This window comes from Caretta caretta, chromosome 9, assembly GCF_965140235.1.
Source record: "Caretta caretta isolate rCarCar2 chromosome 9, rCarCar1.hap1, whole genome shotgun sequence".
Lineage (NCBI taxonomy): Eukaryota > Metazoa > Chordata > Testudines > Cheloniidae > Caretta > Caretta caretta.
This window is the reverse complement of record NC_134214.1, coordinates 40,157,694-40,175,878: the sequence shown is the minus strand read 5'-3', so window position 1 is coordinate 40,175,878 and position 18,185 is coordinate 40,157,694. Positions and strand designations below refer to the sequence as shown.

Below are 18,185 nucleotides of genomic sequence, written 5' to 3'. Positions count from 1 at the left end.
TTGTACAGTTGTACTGTTCACGGCTTTGGGGTTAATTTGGTTTGTTTTTTTTATCCCAAATTCGAGTCGATTTTTTTTTTTGGAACTTAAGGCGGCAAGGAAGAATTTTTTAAAGTAATAATTGGCTCAGATGGACACCAGATTATGCTGCTGACCAGTTGTTTCAGCAACACTTCCCAAAAATCTTGCCAATTCCCATTGCCTCCTGAGAGGTTCAGGGATTTGTATTCAGAAAGATATGTTTTCTGTTGCAATTTTCTTATTCTTATGGCAGTTATAACCCATTCAATATTTTGATATACAAAATGAATAATTCAGAGTTTTTCTCTACCTTAGTCTGATTTTGTTCCATTTGGGCCTATTACAATTTTTAATTCTGGAATAGGTGTATCTTGAATTAGAATTCACAATTGCAATTCAGGTATGAGTAGAGTAAATTGAAGTTTCTCTTTCCTCATGGAATTTCTCTTATTTGAGATTTGGGGTGTCTAGTTAGAAAGGACAAATATCTGAATAAAATGTAAATCTGAATCAGTTGATGTACCAACCTACACGGAATTTGGAAGAAAGAACACAAGTTGCAGGAGAGAAGAGTTTGGAGGAGACTCCAGGAAGTCAGTCTGTGCGTACATGGCTTGAATGCTAGCTGCAGTTGTAGAACCTCGGTAAATAGTTATCTGAATGAAAAGCCAGTTTAAAAAGTGTACCATTCCTCTCGCATTATTACCAAGCATGAGGTACATGCTCAAGATCTTCCGTTTTGCGCCAAGTCACCCAATCTGTGTTTATCAGTAGTATGCCCTTTCATTTCACCCATTGGGTTACCCAGTTCACACTTCCGAGTAACCCAATGACGCAGGTGTGGCCGTCCTGAACCCCACCTTTCTGTATGCATTCTGCCTTGGAAGCCTGTTCAGTCCAGGGTTCTGTAGCTAAAGATTGCTTATTGTTTCACTTCTTTGGGAGGTCTTCATGGTTCCTTTTCACTGTTGGTACACAAAACAAAAAAACCCAAAACCAAAAACACCTTCTGTAGTACATCTCTAAAATATTAATTATTATGGTAGATAGAAATGCAGCCTCAGTAGAAATCACTGTACTGAATTTACATAATACACCTCTGCCCCGATATAATGCTGTCCTTGGGAGCCAAAAAATCTTACCGCATTATAGGTGAAACCGCGTTATATCGAACTTGTTTTGATCCACCGGAGCCCGCAGCCCTGCCCCCCTGGAGCACTCCTTTACCGCGTTATATTGGGGTAGAGGTGTATATAAATCCCCCACCATCACCACTAACCTGTCCTCCCTCCATTATTCTGAATTTTTAACAATGTTAACCAGGATTTATAGGATATATTTATGTACAACATTGACTATTCCCCATTTCAGTATCTGCAGCTAGGTTTCCCAAGATTCCTTATTAAGTCAGATAGCATACACAATATCTCTTAGTGGTCTTTGGATAAACATATACACAGGGAAAGATATGTGTGGCTTTATATTTGTAGCATGTTTGTGCATTGAAGTGAACTGTTTTTAGAAGTGTTGAAATAGACATCAATGTATCAAAGTCTGACCTCCAATCTGTACGATCTCAGATGTCAATAGAGCAAATGAGGGTAGAATTTGGCCAAAAGAGTTTGTCCTGAAAGGAGCTGAAAGTCGTACATTTCCTCCTCTCATTCTTTAACCCCCCTCCCCTCACATGCCCAAAGCAAATTTGCCAAAATCTAGACTAATATTTTCACTTGCAAGTCTACTATATAAATGTAAGGGGGGGTGGGGGGAGGGACACACATTGTGGAAGTTACAACACATTATTATAGGACTTGCAAAATAGTCTCCAAAGTTTTTGGAAGATTTTAAACCAGACCTTTCAAAGTTGTTTTTCAAAGCATATGAACTGCCTGAACCCCTAAGTGATTCATAAAAGGTTGGAGAGTTTCTGGAAAGAGAAACACTTAAATATCAGATACAACTCTTGTCTTAAATGTGACTTTGGCAAATAATTTAAAAGGACGCACTTTCTCCACCGTAAGGAATTACCACTGTGAAGTTTTACACTCAGTTCAGCTTTTCAGAATGAAGGAAATGGATGTAAAAGCCTCCTCGTTCATTCTACATCAATACTGGTGTCAGTGGATCTGTTGATGTAGAGAGTGATTTTTTTTTAATTTTGGTGCTTTCAACAGTTTATTGACAAATGTACAGCCAAATCAGCTGCTCTGTACCTAGCCATGTGCCGAGATAAGGCGGCAAATCTCTTACTGCACAGTTCTCAGGGACATCTCAGTTCAGAACTCCTTCCCAGCACACTATAGTGCTGAAGTGATTTTCTGCAATAGTTTTATCCATTGAAATATTTGATCCATATCAGTGAAAAATGTTTTCTCCCAGAACAACTGAAGCACATAATGCCCCTGAATGAGGTCTCAAATTAGTTCCTCCAAGGTTACATAGGAGCCATGGTTCTGTCCACTTCAAAATACAGGGAAATATGCCTTGAACTATGACCCAAAGTGGTTCACTACAAATCAGTTGTCTGACAGATGGCCTTTCACAAAAGATTCAACAAAGCTGAGCTAGTATGTCCTAGATAGAAATGTATTAGCGGCAGTGGGATACAATACAGAGTAATGCCTACATGACGCCACTGCATATTAATATTAATAAAGGCTTAAGTAGTTTGCACAGTTTTTGTACTAAAGGCTTAAACTAAAAGTTAAATAAATAAAAAAAACTCAGTCTATGCTACAGAACACTAAATTTAATCTCAAATTCTCTAAATGCAACAGTGGAGAAATTCTGTGTAGATGCTTGATGTGCTTAGTCAGCTACTGATTTTAACATTTCTAGATGCTATTGCTCTAGAACAAGCTTATTGAATTCACTTAGATATTCCATTTCTTCTCATTTAGTCAGACTGGTTGCTGCCAGTACCTTCTATAAAAGTACTGAACTAACTTGAATAGGTCTCCAGCGAATTTAAGAGACGCAGGATGAACAAGTAAATCATAGATGGGGATTCTTTCAAGAGCTCACTAAGATGAGTTGACTATAGCAGGCATTCTCAACCTCTCTCTTTCTGAGACCCCCCTCCCCCACCCCAACATGCTATAAACATGCCACGGCCTGTCTGTGCCACAACTGTTTTTCTGCATATAAAAGACAAAGCCAGCATTAGGGGATAGCAAGCAGGGCAACTGCCTGGGGCCCCACATCACAGGGGGCTCTGTGAAGCTAAGTTGCTCAGCCTTTGGCTTCAGCCCCAGGTGGTGGGGCTTTGGCTTTCTGCCCTGGGCCCCAGGAAGCCCTATGCAAGCCCTGCTTGGCAGACCCCTGAAACCTGCTCACAGCCCCCCAATGGGCCCCAGACCCTGGTTGAGAACCACTGGACTATAGGAAGTGATTATTAGCATATATTTCACTGCAAATAAACTTGAGCTTGATCCCCGACTATATCAGCATGCTAAAGACCTTCAGGCTCAGTTATCATTCCCCTAGCTGCTGTAGCTTTTATGCAGTCCATTTGTCTGAACATTTGCCTGCTGGGAGAGACACACTGAGCAATATAAGAATCTATTTGCGCCACTGCTATAGAAGCATCCTCTTCTTTAGGTACCTTTTTTAGGGAGACCCCCCTAATCCATCTGAGCAATAAGATGCATTTGAGCAGTCTGAGGTCTAGAGCAAGGTAGAGAGCTTGTAACTAAAGAATATTTATGTCTGCCTGCACCATTAGCTGTGAACAGCTTCATGTCTCAGATAAGGCCCCTTAGGGTATCTGTCTACTCTTCAATTAAAATCCACCAGCTGGCCTGTGCCCGTTGACTCGGGCTTGCAGGGCCTGGCTAAGGGGCTGTTTAATGGCAGTGTAGACATTAAGGCTTGGCTAGGACTCTGCGAGGTTGGAGGGGTCCCAGAGCCCAAGGTGAAGCCCGAGCACAAACGTCCACACCACAATTAAACAGCCCTTTAGCCCGAGCCCCGCAAGCCCGAGTCAACTGGTGTGGGCCAACCATGGATGTCTAATTGCAGTGTAGATATACCTTTAGACTGACCAAGCTTGCCTATGCTTAATCTAACAAACGGAGTAAATCCTTCATAAAAAGATCCAAGGTTTGAATCTCCACTCTGGAGCAGGGATTTGAGCTCAGATCTTACTCCTCCTTGGTAAGCATCCTAACCACCAAGCTATTCTGAGGTGGGTTACTCTCAATCTCTCTCATTTGAGATGTTCCACTTGTTCAGATACTTATATATATTCATTATGCACATGCGAGAAAGAGAGAAAAGAATGACTCCAGAGCCTGGTGATTCGGCCACTCACCAGGGAGGAAGGAAATGGGGATTCAAATTCAAATTGAGTGGAGCAGTTCACTGGCCTAGAATGGACTTTTCCAATATGTTTGCAAATTTTGAACATTTTTGGAACCAACCCAAATGTTTTCCTTAACGAATCGCCCACCTCTACTTGATAACCAATTAGAGTAAAGTTCACTGCACTGAATGTGGCAACAAGAAGGATGTGTTCTTGTTGGGGTAAAATACTGTCCAGAAAGCACTGGCACCCCTTCTTCTTGCATTTAATTTAAAAAAGTGAAATAGTCTCTGGAATTGAAGAGGAAAACAGGGAAAAATTATTTAATTTTTACGTTTGTTGCCAATTAAAGGTCTCTCAATTTAGCTAGACTTTGTTTAGAATCCTGATGTTCATTTACTTTACAATCTGCTTTTGTACTAGATTACACAAAAAGAAACATTAAAACTATTCACCTTCAATGACACATGTTTTTGCTAACCTATACCCAAGGTCTTGCAATCAGATGCTAGAGCCCAACCACCTCAAAGAGCTTACCAAACCCAAAATGTCAGAACCTGTCTCTCATGGTTTAAACTAGTCTTTATAAACAGGAATACACAAAAATCCAGGGGTCATCCCTGGCAGTGTTTCAGGAAAATATTTTAACAGTTAAAGCTGAAGCAATTTTGAACCATTATGGAGACCATCTTTAGGTTTTCCATCCCTTAAATTTATTTGCAGTTAGGAGATTACAGAGTTTTAACTATAAAACTTCCCTGAAGAAAAAGTAGATGAAGCCCTACTTAGAACAGCTGAACACCACATCACATAGCAACTTTGCCTATTAAGCCATGTTCTAACATCTGAAAATAACGTGTGTGTGTGTATTGCGACAAAGTTCCTCCTATGCCTTGGTGGGTCCTACGCTTATTGGTGGATTTTCTCACCTCAGAGGTTCACAGCAGCCCTCAGTTTGGCCACTTTCATGGCTCAAACCTGCCATTCACCCAGTTAGCCTCATCACTGTCCAGCATGGGGAAAAGAAGAACAATCCCCGCAGTCTCTGCTGATTCACCTAGTGGATCGGGGAACAGGCCAGAGACCTTCCCTTCTGGTGGAACCCACAGTCCAGTTCAACTCCTCCGGTATCAAACAGGGAGTTGGGGGGATGGAGGGAACCCGGGCCCACCCTCTACTTTGGGATCCAGCCCAGGGCCCTGTGGATTGCAGCTGTCCACAGTGGCTCCTGTAACAGCTGCATGAGAGCTACAACTCTCTGGGCTACTTCCCCATGGCCTCCTCCCAACACCTTTATTCTCACCACAGGACCTTCCTCCTGATGTCTGATAAATGCTTGTACTTCTCAGTCTTCCAGTACTACGCCTTATCACTAACAACGTCTTACGCCTCTTGCTCCCAGCTTCTCGCACGCACACCACAAACTAAAGTGAGCTCCTTTTTAAACCCTGGTGCCCTGATTAGCCTACCTTAATTGATTTTAGCATCTTCTTGATTAGAACACCTGCAGCCAATCAGCCTGTCTGCCTTAATTGTTTCCAGAAAGTTCGTGATTGTTCTGGAACCTTCTCTAGGGAAAAAGGGACCTACTTAACCTGGGGCTAATATATCTGCCTTCTATCACTCTCCTGTAGCCATCTGGCCTGACCATACGCAAAGGTAAGGCACCCTATATATCAGCAGTGTGTACCGGAAAAATACATAATTGAATGAAAAATCCATTAAACAAGAGATCAAAAACTGAATAAATCTGCATTCCTAATAAAAACAGCTCTGTTTGACGAAGCGGGGAGAAGAGATCATCATGTGCGAGATCCTACGTTGCACTCAGCACCCACTCAGTGTAATGGGAGTGGGGGACTGACAATCAGACAGCCTGTTATGGTTCCCTGAGTCTCTTCCCAGTCCAAGGCTAGAGCAGCTTAAATGGGTGTTCCATTATGCACCAGCTGGCAACCAGCATCAGCTGGCAACTGTCCTCCAGGTAAAGATGTCCAAAGAGTAGCATGCTCTGGCCACTCTCCTCATCCCTCTTCACAAGCTTTCCATGCTGAGATCGTGGGGCAGGGAGGCATAGGCATTTAGTAATGAAATACTATCAGATGGGGACAGGAGGAGAAGAACAATGCTTTAGACCTACAGTACTATGTTCCATATTCAAAGATGACAGAAAGATAAACACTACAATCAGAGAGAGCATTGTTATATTCAGGTCACAAAGATTCACAGAGCAGAGTTGTCTTCTTTCTTTAGGACACATCACTATCAGAATAATGATGTATAAAGCCCAAGGTCCATATCAAATTTGTGCCACTGTGACAAGAACAGACGTTTATCACAAATATGTAAATCCATCACTTAATCTGCCATCTTTATTCCTTTTCCTTTTTTCACTCTTTGCTAAGCAACTGTGCTATATGGGCTTGGAGGATTCTAAAATCCTCATCTGAACAGCAAGTATTCAGAGCACTTTTGTGAACAGGACACTTCAGAAGATAAAACAAATAAAAATGTAAAAACGGACTTTACCGTAAAGCCATTTGATTTGTGTATTTAGTGGGTGCATGTCACCACACCCAGGAGATCTGCCTGTTTGAATCTTGAGAATATGAAAAATTATCAAAATATACAAGAAGATCTAGCTCTCCAAAAGAGATAGAACTATGAACCTGTGATCAGAAACACCCTGAGTTAGTCGGCGCCTAGCCAGCAGTAAACTTCATTACACCAATCAGCCAAATTTTTGGGCCTAGATAAATATACTCCTAATCCAGTCTATTTTTAAAATTAGCCTTAACTGTGCTGACCCATATTAAAGGTCTGAAAATCCACCCATTGACTTCCTAAAACCTAAAAGAGCTTTCCCATGCCACTGAAAAGATCAAAGATTTTCTCTTTAAGTGAATGGAAGTCCAGAAGATTATCCCTCAAGAAACAGGATGGAGGATTATTTCTTCTCCTCCTCTATCATTTTATAGACCACAATTATCTAGCATGGTGTAACTGAATTACCTCTTCCCAGATATGACACTGCACACCATATTCTTCATAGTGATATTATATGATTATGGCATAATTATGATGCATTTTGTTCAAGATGAGAGTATAGAAGTGATCATTGGAAAAGTTATGATTTGCTGAATATGATTATCCTATTTGTGTGCTTGTATCATTTTTCAGAGTAGCAGCCGTGTTAGTCTGTATTCGCAAAAAGAAAAGGAGTACTTGTGACACCTTAGAGACTAACCAATTTATCTGAGCATAAGCTTTCGTGAGCTACATCCGATAAAGTGAGCTGTACTCCTTTTCTTTTTGTATCATTTTTGTATCTGAAGTTATGAATATTGACTATGTATCAGTATTTCAAATGTAGTTACACCTGGGCAGCACCCACTAGGCAAAATGCTTCTGGCCTAGATAGCTGGCTGTGAAGGCCCTATTCAAGGTAATGGGCCATTAGGGAAAACAATACACCTTAGGAGAAGCTTATGCCCTACCTGGTGAGCCTTCCTGAGAATGCTCCAGACAGCCTGAAATGACTGCCATGACTCAGCAAGACATGCAAGGGCATGTGACCAGGCCACATGACTATGGACTTCATTTTGGGATGGCTATTTTTCTACAAAATGGTCTGGGAACCAAGTTTGAAGAAAAAAAAAGGAGGGGGGTCAGAGGGGGAGAAAGGGCTCCGGCCAAATGCTAAAGTTATGTAAGGCAGGGAGTAACATCATCTGTTGTTCATCACTCCCCACACAACAAAACTCCTTGAAACACCTGAGGAACACCCAGGCTAAAGGGATTTTTAGCCTGTGTATGAAAACCGGGGGATCCCAAGCTACAAAGGAAGTGCAGCTTGTGCCTTGAGAATCTGCAATCCTGCTTGTATTGTCAGTCAGGGTGAGAGATTGTCATTTCAAATCCTATCTTTCTAGTATGTTAAGCTTAGTTTGCGTTTTTGTTTATTTACTAGGTAATCACTTACAGTCACTTAAATTCTATCTTTTTGTAGTTAATAAACTTATTTTATGTTTTAATCTAAACCGTAAATTTGAAGTGAAGTGCTTGGAAATCTTAGCTCAAGGGACAGGGGCTGTTGCATTTCCTCTCAACATTAAAGGGAGGCAAACTGGATAATAAATTCATACTGGTCAGGGTTTTGACCAGAGCAGTATGGTACAACTCTAGGATCCTAAGCTGGGAAGCTGGTGGTTGTTTTGGCTGTAGACTGTCTATTGTTGGTCTATGCAGCGGCTGGTCAGAGAGCCTGCACGTAAGTGCAGCTGGGTGTGTCCCTACCTGTGTGAATGCTGGTGGAAGTGTAGGACTGGGAGCGGGTCTGTAGCTTGTCTCAGCAACACAGTGAGAGGGGGAGCCCAGGCTGGTGAGTCAGAGGGTTCAGTGGTACCCCAGTTCCAGGAGGCACCCCAAGGGGAACCCATAACACCTGCTTTTTATCCATTTTGTACCTTCTATTTTTTTCTGCCTCCTCCTTTCTTCCTACTTGTAGACATCCTCTCCCTTCTTTCTGTCTTTTGGTACTCAGTTGAGTAACCCACAAAATAGCTAAAATGCACAGTGGAACATAACTGACTAACACGGGGTAGGCAAACTTTTTGGCCCGAGGGCCACATCGGGCTTCCGAAATGGTATGGAGGGCCGAGCAGGGAAGGCTGTGCCTCCACTAACTGCCGGGTCCCCTCCCACTTCTCACCCCTTGACTGCCCCCCTCAGAGCCCCCGGCCTATCCAACCCACCCTGCTCCTTGTCCCCTGACCGCCCCCTCCTGGGATCCCCCGCCCCAACCACCCCTCCGGGACCCCACCCCCTATCCAAACCCTCCGCTCCCTGATTGCCCTGACCCCTATCCACACCCCTGCCACCGACAGGCCCCCTGGAACCCCCGACCCACTTCTTGTCCCCTGACCACCCCCTCCCGGGACCCCTGTCCCTGACTGCCCCCCCCCCAGGACACTACCCCCTATCCAACCCCCCCTGCTCCCTGCCTCCCCCCCACAACGGGACCCCCCCAGCAACTCCCATCTCCTGACCGCCCCCCTCCCCGAACCTCCGCCCCATCCAACCGCCCCCTTACCATGCCACTCAGAGCAGCAGGACAGGCTTATTGTAAAGCCTGGGAGGTGGGCAGGTGCAAGCCTTGCGGGTATAACTGCAGGGGAGGAGCGACAGCGGGGGAGGGGCCGGGGGCTAGCCTCCCCAGCCAGGAGCTCAGGGGCTGGGCAGGATGGGCCCGCAGGCCGTAGTTTGCCCTCCTCTGCTTTAACACAACAGACACTGAGATTTTGCTTATCTATGTGACATCACCAACATGCAAAACAAGTTGCATGTTTGCAGTGAATTTGTATTTATTCAGTTTCCAAAAATAAAAAGAAGAAAGCCAAGTTATAGCACACTGTCAAAAAGAACTCTTTCCAGGTTTCAAATTAATGGCTACAGAACTTTTGATCCTTTACTCTTCCTCCTTTTAAGGCACTCAAAAGTTTCATTTGATTTTTAGCCGCAGTATGCTTGTAAGGGTTCTGCTGATAAGTTTTTCTCCCCGATGAGAGTGCTATGTATATGTGTTAAAAGGTAATCTTAAACAGGGTCAAGTTCTTTAATTATGATTTTACAGCAGCTCACACATCAAATATAAGGCTAATGAGCAGAGAATTACTTTTGGTGGAGAGAATTTAGACTATCCCATTTGAAGCAAATCTAAAGGGATATATCCCTCCCAGAATTATTGTGTGTGAGTGAGAGAGAGCGTGCAATTTTTATTAAATTCTTCTTTACAAGAAATAGTCAATAGTCTGATTCACAACGTAAAGTTCCAGGACCAACAAACTTTTATCCAGCTAGCTATTTCGGTCACACACACTATGAATTTACGTTCATGGTTCAGGGCCAGATTGCTGGCCAGATTGTACAGCCATGGGAACCACTAAGAAGAAAGTGCCCCTTACCACCTTGAGTGGCCTGTCTGTTCCAACCCACACAGTACACGAGTGAAGCAGGCTTCAAAGAGCAGCTGCATCTACTCTCTAAACCCCCACGCACGCTCGTCGACCACAGTGCCCAAGCAGTAGAGCTGTGCCAGCACATCAGTAGATGTTTGCTAAACTGGGTATAGGGCTTATTCTGCTCCCGGAGCTGCAAGGAAACCTGGAGGTAGGCTGTGATTTGCAAGCCAATCTCCCTTGCACTGCCACCGGAGGAGCCTATATGATCATACGGTCCTTGTTCTGGATAGTTTGTTAATTCATGATCAAGCCTCAAAATCAGAGCTAAAGAAGAATATTAAACTTCATTTTCAGAGAGGGTAACTCATCTTCTGCCGTAATCTGTCAAGAATATACGAAAAGGGACTCACTTTCAAATCATTTAAATTTCAATATCTTAAATAGATTAATTTCAAATAAACCAGAACTTTACAATGAAAATGCATTAAAAGCTTTCTGGATATTTTCCCAGCCTGCCCATTTTACTGAAATAAAATGACTTTTGCAAGACTGAGATTTCCAGATGTTCTCTATGCCAGAAAACCAAAAATAAGTTAGAGAGACCGTAATTTGTTCTACAGGATTCAAAAAAAGGTCTTAGGACCTGGGTTGATATTTTGACACAATCCACAGCCACATGCTGCTGTCTGTGGAACAGAAGTTAATGGGAAGGAGTTTCATCAGGTTGGATAGTTTTCTAGAGGGTATTTACTAACAGCAACCAGGGGTCCTCTGTCCAGCACTCTCCATTTACAATATGAGAAGGGGTTAAGAAGAAAGTTAAATAAAAAGAAGTAGTTTGGAAAAAGTTGAGATATCAGAATGCAAATGTTTGATAACACTTACGATCAAGTCCATTGATGTAGCTCATTGTAATTTCACAGTGCCCCCAAACTGCACTGACTACAGGGTAAAGTTTTTTCCCTTTCAGTCCTCGGAAGGCCACTCCAAGATACTGTCCATCTACAATGAAGCTAAGCGTTCCTTCATCCATATCCAAAACTACCAATAAGGAGTCTGGGAGTACAAAAGACTCATCTGGTTCCAAAAAAACAGGATACGTCACCCCAGGTTGGTTTTTACAATTATGATAAAGTTTGTTACGTCCCAGATCCCAGCCCCATGATTCACTATTGCTACCAACCAATGATGTATATCCTACAGAATGTAATGGAGCTTCTGCTGTTGATACACCCACCACAGCATGTGTTCCTCGTTGCCTAGTGGGCCAGTGAATTTGCCAGACATGTAGGCCTCTTGTGTAGCCAACTTTGCCCCGGATGCAATCTGTGCTTTGGGCAACTGGGTGCCTATGAAAAGTGAGTTTGTCATCTTCCTTTACAAATATATTTAAAGATCGATCTTCATTGTTCCAAGCATGTTTATACTGGACCTCCAGTTGGGAAGGGGGCATATCCAGCAGCATGTCTAGGCGAGCAGGCTTGCAAAAATCTGGTCCCCTCAGCTTTCGTTTAACAGGTCTATAAGGGGGCTCCCTCACATCCACAGACTTTATGCTCCCTGAGATTTTCTGGCCCATTTCTCGGCTGAAGATTCAGAAAGGAGAAAGAAAGGTTGACTTTGGCCCAATGTTACCTCATGAAAGCACTTTCACACTGAGCCAGGGACTCGACAAGCAGACTGGATTTATTTCTCCCGTTTGGAGCCTTTTAGCAGCAATGGTTTCAGAGAAAACACACTCCTGAAAGAAAAACGAGAATTTTCAGTTAATTAAAGAAAGCCAGTTTATCCTCTCAAACATTTTTGAAAACGTCTTCTTATCCCAGCTAGGTTATTTTAAACAACAACAAGAACTAACATTTCTCTGCTTTTTGTTCTCTGTCCTGCAGTACTAACCAGACTGCCAGCAGGATATTCTGAGCCCACCAGCATACAGAATACAGACAGTAATTTCCTCCAATTCATAATAGGATACAGACATTCTCCACCTTCTGCCCTTCCACCCATTTAGTCTAGCCAGGGCCATAATGTCTTGTACAAGGCATATATTATTCCCCAGGAATAGGGATTAACTTCATATTCAGCTGCATAACGATTTTTTATTTACTCGTTTTGTTTCATTTTCTCACAACTAGGTCCTATGTCAGAGCTCCCTTTTCTTTCTTACTGTTCCTGTCTTTATATGACCTTACAATCCAAGGCTTTATCTTGTAACAGCAACAAACAATGCTAGTAACAAACAGCTGTGAAACTTGACTGCTTACCTTTAACATACCCTGCCCCTTCAATAAAAAGGGCACAAAACTGTCAAGCTTTATTTTCACTGAGTTTGGCGGGAGAACAAAAAGGGAAGGAGAATAGGAGGATATAAATGCAGTAATGGAGTTCTCCAAGCTATCGAAACTAAAGCATGGCAATTTCAGCTCTTTGCCAGCCACCCCCGATGGGGATATCTGGGTCAGAATGCAAGCTCTTGTGCTATGTGTGTGGTAGCGTATGTAACTGCAGTATTTCACTATTTTTAGCACAAAAAGGATAAGAAGCACTGGGCAGTACACATGGATTTTAAGTATTCTATGCACAGGGCAGGGCAACTGAGCTGGAAGAGTCCAAATATATTTAAAAGAGGGTGTTGAGGTTAATGGACATGCTCAGTAGCTGTTTCTAAAGCTGTATAGGAATGTTTCATTATAGGCAAGACGACTGCCAGGTCACACCACTCTAGAGACTTGAGCCAATCAGAGCACAAAGATGAGAAGGTTTATAAATATAGGAGTGGAAGGCAGCCAATTAAGTGGCTAATTGATACAGTGCCAAGAGATGTGTCTACTGTGAGGTCTCAGTCCCAAAGAGCTGTACCACTTTGTATACAGACTTGAGATTTCTGTTTTACCAACAGCTGTGGACCAGTCAACCAATAACCCAAGGACTGGAATGCTGCTATATTATGGAGATCCTGATAGTTGGTGTTTGCTGACAGAAGAAGGGAAGGAGACTGATTTTTCTCCCTTTTCTATCACATGAAAATGGAACCAGTGTAATTTCTGTTGCAGCTGGTTCTGAACGGGGACTAAAAGTAGTTTTTGTTTTTTGGGTATTTTTAAATGCAGTTAATTTTCCTCACTTATTGGAGCAGCCAATCTGTAACATTCCCGATAGCAGAAATATTTCCCTTACAAGTATATTTTCAAAGAGATACCAAACCACTTCTTACAGCACTTAAGCGCTCATTGCTGTGCCGCTATTCACCTGTAAACTTTCTGGAATTAATGAATAAAATAAAGAGAACTCTCATGGCTAATGAAAATATGCTGGGAAATGCTTCCTTTCTTTTTTCTTGTGTGGAGCTCTGTATTTTTCAGTGAATGCAATAAAGACTGACACCAGACCCAAAATGTCAACTCCATTGCTAGAAAGCTTACTCGCTGAGCCAAAGGAAACCAAAAAAAGACCACAAAGATTCATGGAATCTGCTAATACTGAAGTGCAAGACCATAAAGAGGAGCTGGGAAAATTAAAAAGTACCTTTCCAGCCAGCAGGACAAATTCAGATACATGCACACTTCAACTTTTGTGTGAATTGGGCATGCTTGTGAGAGCACAGAAGTTGGGCCAGTGAGAAAGATTTTATACTTCAAATCTGTGCTAATGGGCTCGAGGGAGATAAAAATATTGACAGTAAAAATATGCAATATTAGTATTAAAGAGCAAATATGGTCAATTAAGTGTTTTCCTGGGAGATGTGCTGAGCAGACCGATTCTGCTTAGGTTGTTTATAAAACGTGCCTTGTTACAAGAACTTAAAAGATGTATACAATCCGAAATAAGGAGGAGAATATCAGAAGGCATAAAGGGCAGTTAGTAATCCCATTGAATTTTCTATGGGAAATGGGCATCTAAATCCCGGATTTAAAAGTCTCCCCCACAAAACACAGGACTATTGTAATTTTTCTGTGGGCACGGTGAGGGGAATTTCTCACCAGTGCAGTGCATACACAATATTGCTGCTTGCACTCCTCAAAGCAAAGGGGCAGGGGTTTACCTGCTAACGCTAGCACTGGAAACCCCAGAGGTGACGTACCTGAGTAGACCATGGCCATAACTCCCTCCCAATGCACCACGAATTATATCATACCAATAACAAGCACTGCTATACCTGCATCACTGCCTATACTAGAAATTGTTACAATGTACCTATTTCAGTTTCAGATATAATTAAAGGGGTACGATTATGTTATGCAAGTTTGGTATTTACTTAGTTTTGTGCAAAACAAGAGTAACATTGGGCTAATAAAAAAACAACCTTCCACACAAACTTCCTCGTGGCTGGACTTTACTAAAACTAGACAAGCCATTTACACCACACACTTTGCTTCTCTACAAAAGAAAAAGGACACTAAACTTTCTAAACTACTACATGCCACGAGGGGCCACAGCAATGGTTCCCTCAACCCACCCAGCAATATTGTTAACCTACCCAACTATACTCTTAGCCCAGCAGAAGCAGCTGTCCTATCTCGGGGCCTCTCCTTCTGCCCCTCCACCCCCAGGAACATGATACAGTTCTGTGGTGACCTAGAATCCTATTTTCGACGTCTCCGACTCAAGGAATATTTCCAACATACCTCTGAACAACATACTAATCCACAGAGACCTCCCTACCAACACTACAAAAAGAAGGATTCTAGGTGGACTCCTCCTGAAGGTCGAGACAGCAGACTGGACTTCTACATAGAGTGCTTCCGCCGACGTGCACGGGCTGAAATTGTGGAAAAGCAGCATCACTTGCCCCATAACCTCAGCCGTGCGGAACACGATGCCATCCACAGCCTCAGAAACAACTCTGACATCATAATCAAAAAGGCTGACAAAGGAGGTGCTGTTGTCATCATGAATAGGTTGGAATATGAACAAGAGGGTGCTCGGCAGCTCTCCAACACCACTTTCTACAAGCCATTACCCTCTGATCCCACTGAGAGTTACCAAAAGAAACTACAGCATTTGCTCAAGAAACTCCCTGAAAAAGCACAAGATCAAATCCACACAGACACACCCCTGGAATCCCGACCTGGGATATTCTATCTACTACCCAAGATCCATAAACCTGGAAATCCTGGGCGCCCCATCATCTCAGGCATTGGCACCCTGACAGCAGGATTGTCTGGCTATGTAGACTCCCTCCTCAGGCCCTACGCTACCAGCACTCCCAGCTACCTTCGAGACACCACTGACTTCCTGAGGAAACTACAATCCATCGCAAAAAGAAAAGGAGTACTTGTGGCACCTTAGAGACTAACCAATTTATTTGAGCATGAGCTTTCGTGAGCTACAGCTCACTTCAAAGTGAGCTGTAGCTCACGAAAGCTCATGCTCAAATAAATTGGTTAGTCTCTAAGGTGCCACAAGTACTCCTTTTCTTTTTGCGAATACAAACTAACACGGCTGTTCCTCTGAAACCTACAATCCATCGGTGATCTTCCTGATAACACCATCCTGGCCTCTATGGATGTAGAAGCCCTCTACACCAACATTCCACACAAAGATGGACTACAAGCAATCAAGAACACTATCCCCGATAATGTCACGGCTAACCTGGTGGCTGAACTTTGTGACTTTGTCCTTACCCATAACTATTTTACATTTGGGGACGATGTATACCTTCAAATCAGCGGCACTGCTATGGGTACCTGCATGGCCCCACAGCATGCCAACATTTTTATGGCTGACTTAGAACAACACTTCCTCAGCTCTCGTCCCCTAGCGCCCCTACTCTACTTGCGCTATATTGATGACGTCTTCATCATCTGGACCCATGGAAAAGAAGCCCTTGAGGAATTCCACCATGATTTCAACAATTTCCATCCCACCATCAACCTCAGCCTGGTCCAGTCCACACAAGAGATCCACTTCCTGGACACTATAGTGCTAATAAACGATGGTCACATAACCAGCACCCTATACCGGAAACCTACTGACCGCTATTCCTACCTACATGCCTCCAGCTTTCACCCTGACCACACCACACGATCCATTGTCTATAGCCAAGCTCTGCGATACAACCGCATTTGCTCCAACCCCTCAGACAGACACAAACACCTACAAGATCTCTATCAAGCATTCTTACAACTACAATACCCACCTGCGGAAGTGAAGAAACAGATTGATAGAGCCAGAAGAGTTCCCAGAAGTCACCTACTACAGGACAGGCCTAACAAAGAAAATAACAGAACGCCGCTAGCCGTCACCTTCAGCCCCCAACTAAAACCCCTCCAATGCATTATTAAGGATCTACAACCTATCCTGAAGGATGACCCAACACTCTCACAAATCTTGGGAGACAGGCCAGTCCTTGCCTACAAGCCCCTAACCTGAAGCAAATACTCACCAGCAACCACATACCACACAACAGAACCACTAACCAGGAACCTATCCTTGCAACAAAGCCCGTTGCCAACTGTGCCCACATATCTATTCAGGGGACACCATCACAGGGCCTAATAACATCAGCCACACTATCAGAGGCTCATTCACCTGCACATCCACCAATGTGATATATGCCATCATGTGCCAGCAATGCCCCTCTGCCATGTACATTGGTCAAACTGGACAGTCTCTACGTAAAAGAATAAATGGACACAAATCAGATGTCAAGAATTATAACATTCATAAACCAGTCGAAGAACACTTCAATCTCTCTGGTCACGCGATTACAGACATGAAAGTTGCGATATTACAACAAAAAAACTTCAAATCCAGACTCCAGCGAGAGACTGCTGAATTGGAATTCATTTGCAAATTGGATACAATTAACTTAGGCTTGAATAGAGACTGAGAGTGGCTAACTCATTATGCAAGATAACCTATTTCCCCTTGTTTTTTCCTCCCCCCTCCGACGTTCTTGTTAAACCCTGGATTTGTGCTGGAAATGGCCCACCTTGATTATCATACACATTGTAAGGAGAGTGGTCACTTTAGATAAGCTATTACCAGCAGGAGAGTAGGGTGGGGGCAGGTATTTTTTCATTCTTTGTGTGTATAAAAAGATCTTCTACACTTTCCACAGTATGCATCCGATGAAGTGAGCTGTAGCTCACGAAAGCTTATGCTCAAATAAATTAGTTAGTCTCTAAGGTGCCACAAGTACTCCTTTTCTTTTATTGGGCTAAAACAGTGTTTTTTGTAACCTCATACTGATACTAAATAATTTGATCTTACCCGGACGCATTTTACCATTGGGTTAAAAAGGACACAGGATTGAACCATGTTACAATCTTGCTGTTACTGATGCTCCAAAGATTGTGAAGGGCACTAACTTAGTGGTTCTGCTCAAATTCATCCTTCCAGCAATTCCCTACTCTCACCAGCCTTAACATGTTACCTCTGCTCTGTTACACAACTCTGCATATCTACAAAGTCATTCCCTTTATTATTACTGTGAGGCAGCCTATGTCACAAGGCCAGCGGAAGGCATGTTTGTTTAATCAAATACCACTGGACTAGAGCAGCTGAATGAAAAATTGAAGACTTAAAAAATACGCTGTTACATTTAATCACCTATACTAGAAAAATTTAGGTTTTTCACATTGTGATGCAGTCTTACATCCTTTCTTGGAGACAATCTGCACTGTAATTTTTCTATTACACAGATATTTTGAAGTTACTGCAACATGTGTAGGTTCCATTGCAGCATTTTTACATAGCTCTTGTACAGTACTAGCAATGGATCGTACTGATTCATAATTTATAGGCACATAATCTTGCATTCTGGATCAGTTAGCATTAAATATTACACACGTGAAAAAGGATGAAAACTTTATTCAGGTCGCAAATCAAGCACTCAAAATTTAGGAAATATTATGAATTAAGGTTGCCCTTGCAACCTCAGTGTGACCCCTTTGAGC

General features: G+C 42.8%; 1 protein-coding gene across 7 annotated transcripts in view; it reads right to left on the bottom strand.

Moving 5' to 3' along the window:
• SPSB4 (splA/ryanodine receptor domain and SOCS box containing 4) overlaps positions 1-18,185 on the bottom strand; it is a 326,063-nt gene that overhangs the window by 103,785 nt on the left and 204,093 nt on the right. For all 7 annotated transcript variants that reach the window (XM_075132230.1, XM_048864818.2, XM_075132231.1 and 4 more), the window contains one exon: positions 11,170-12,025. In XM_075132230.1, coding sequence (XP_074988331.1) covers positions 11,170-11,863 — 694 coding nt within the window. In that variant the 5' untranslated portion in view covers positions 11,864-12,025. The remainder of the gene's footprint in view (positions 1-11,169; positions 12,026-18,185) is intronic.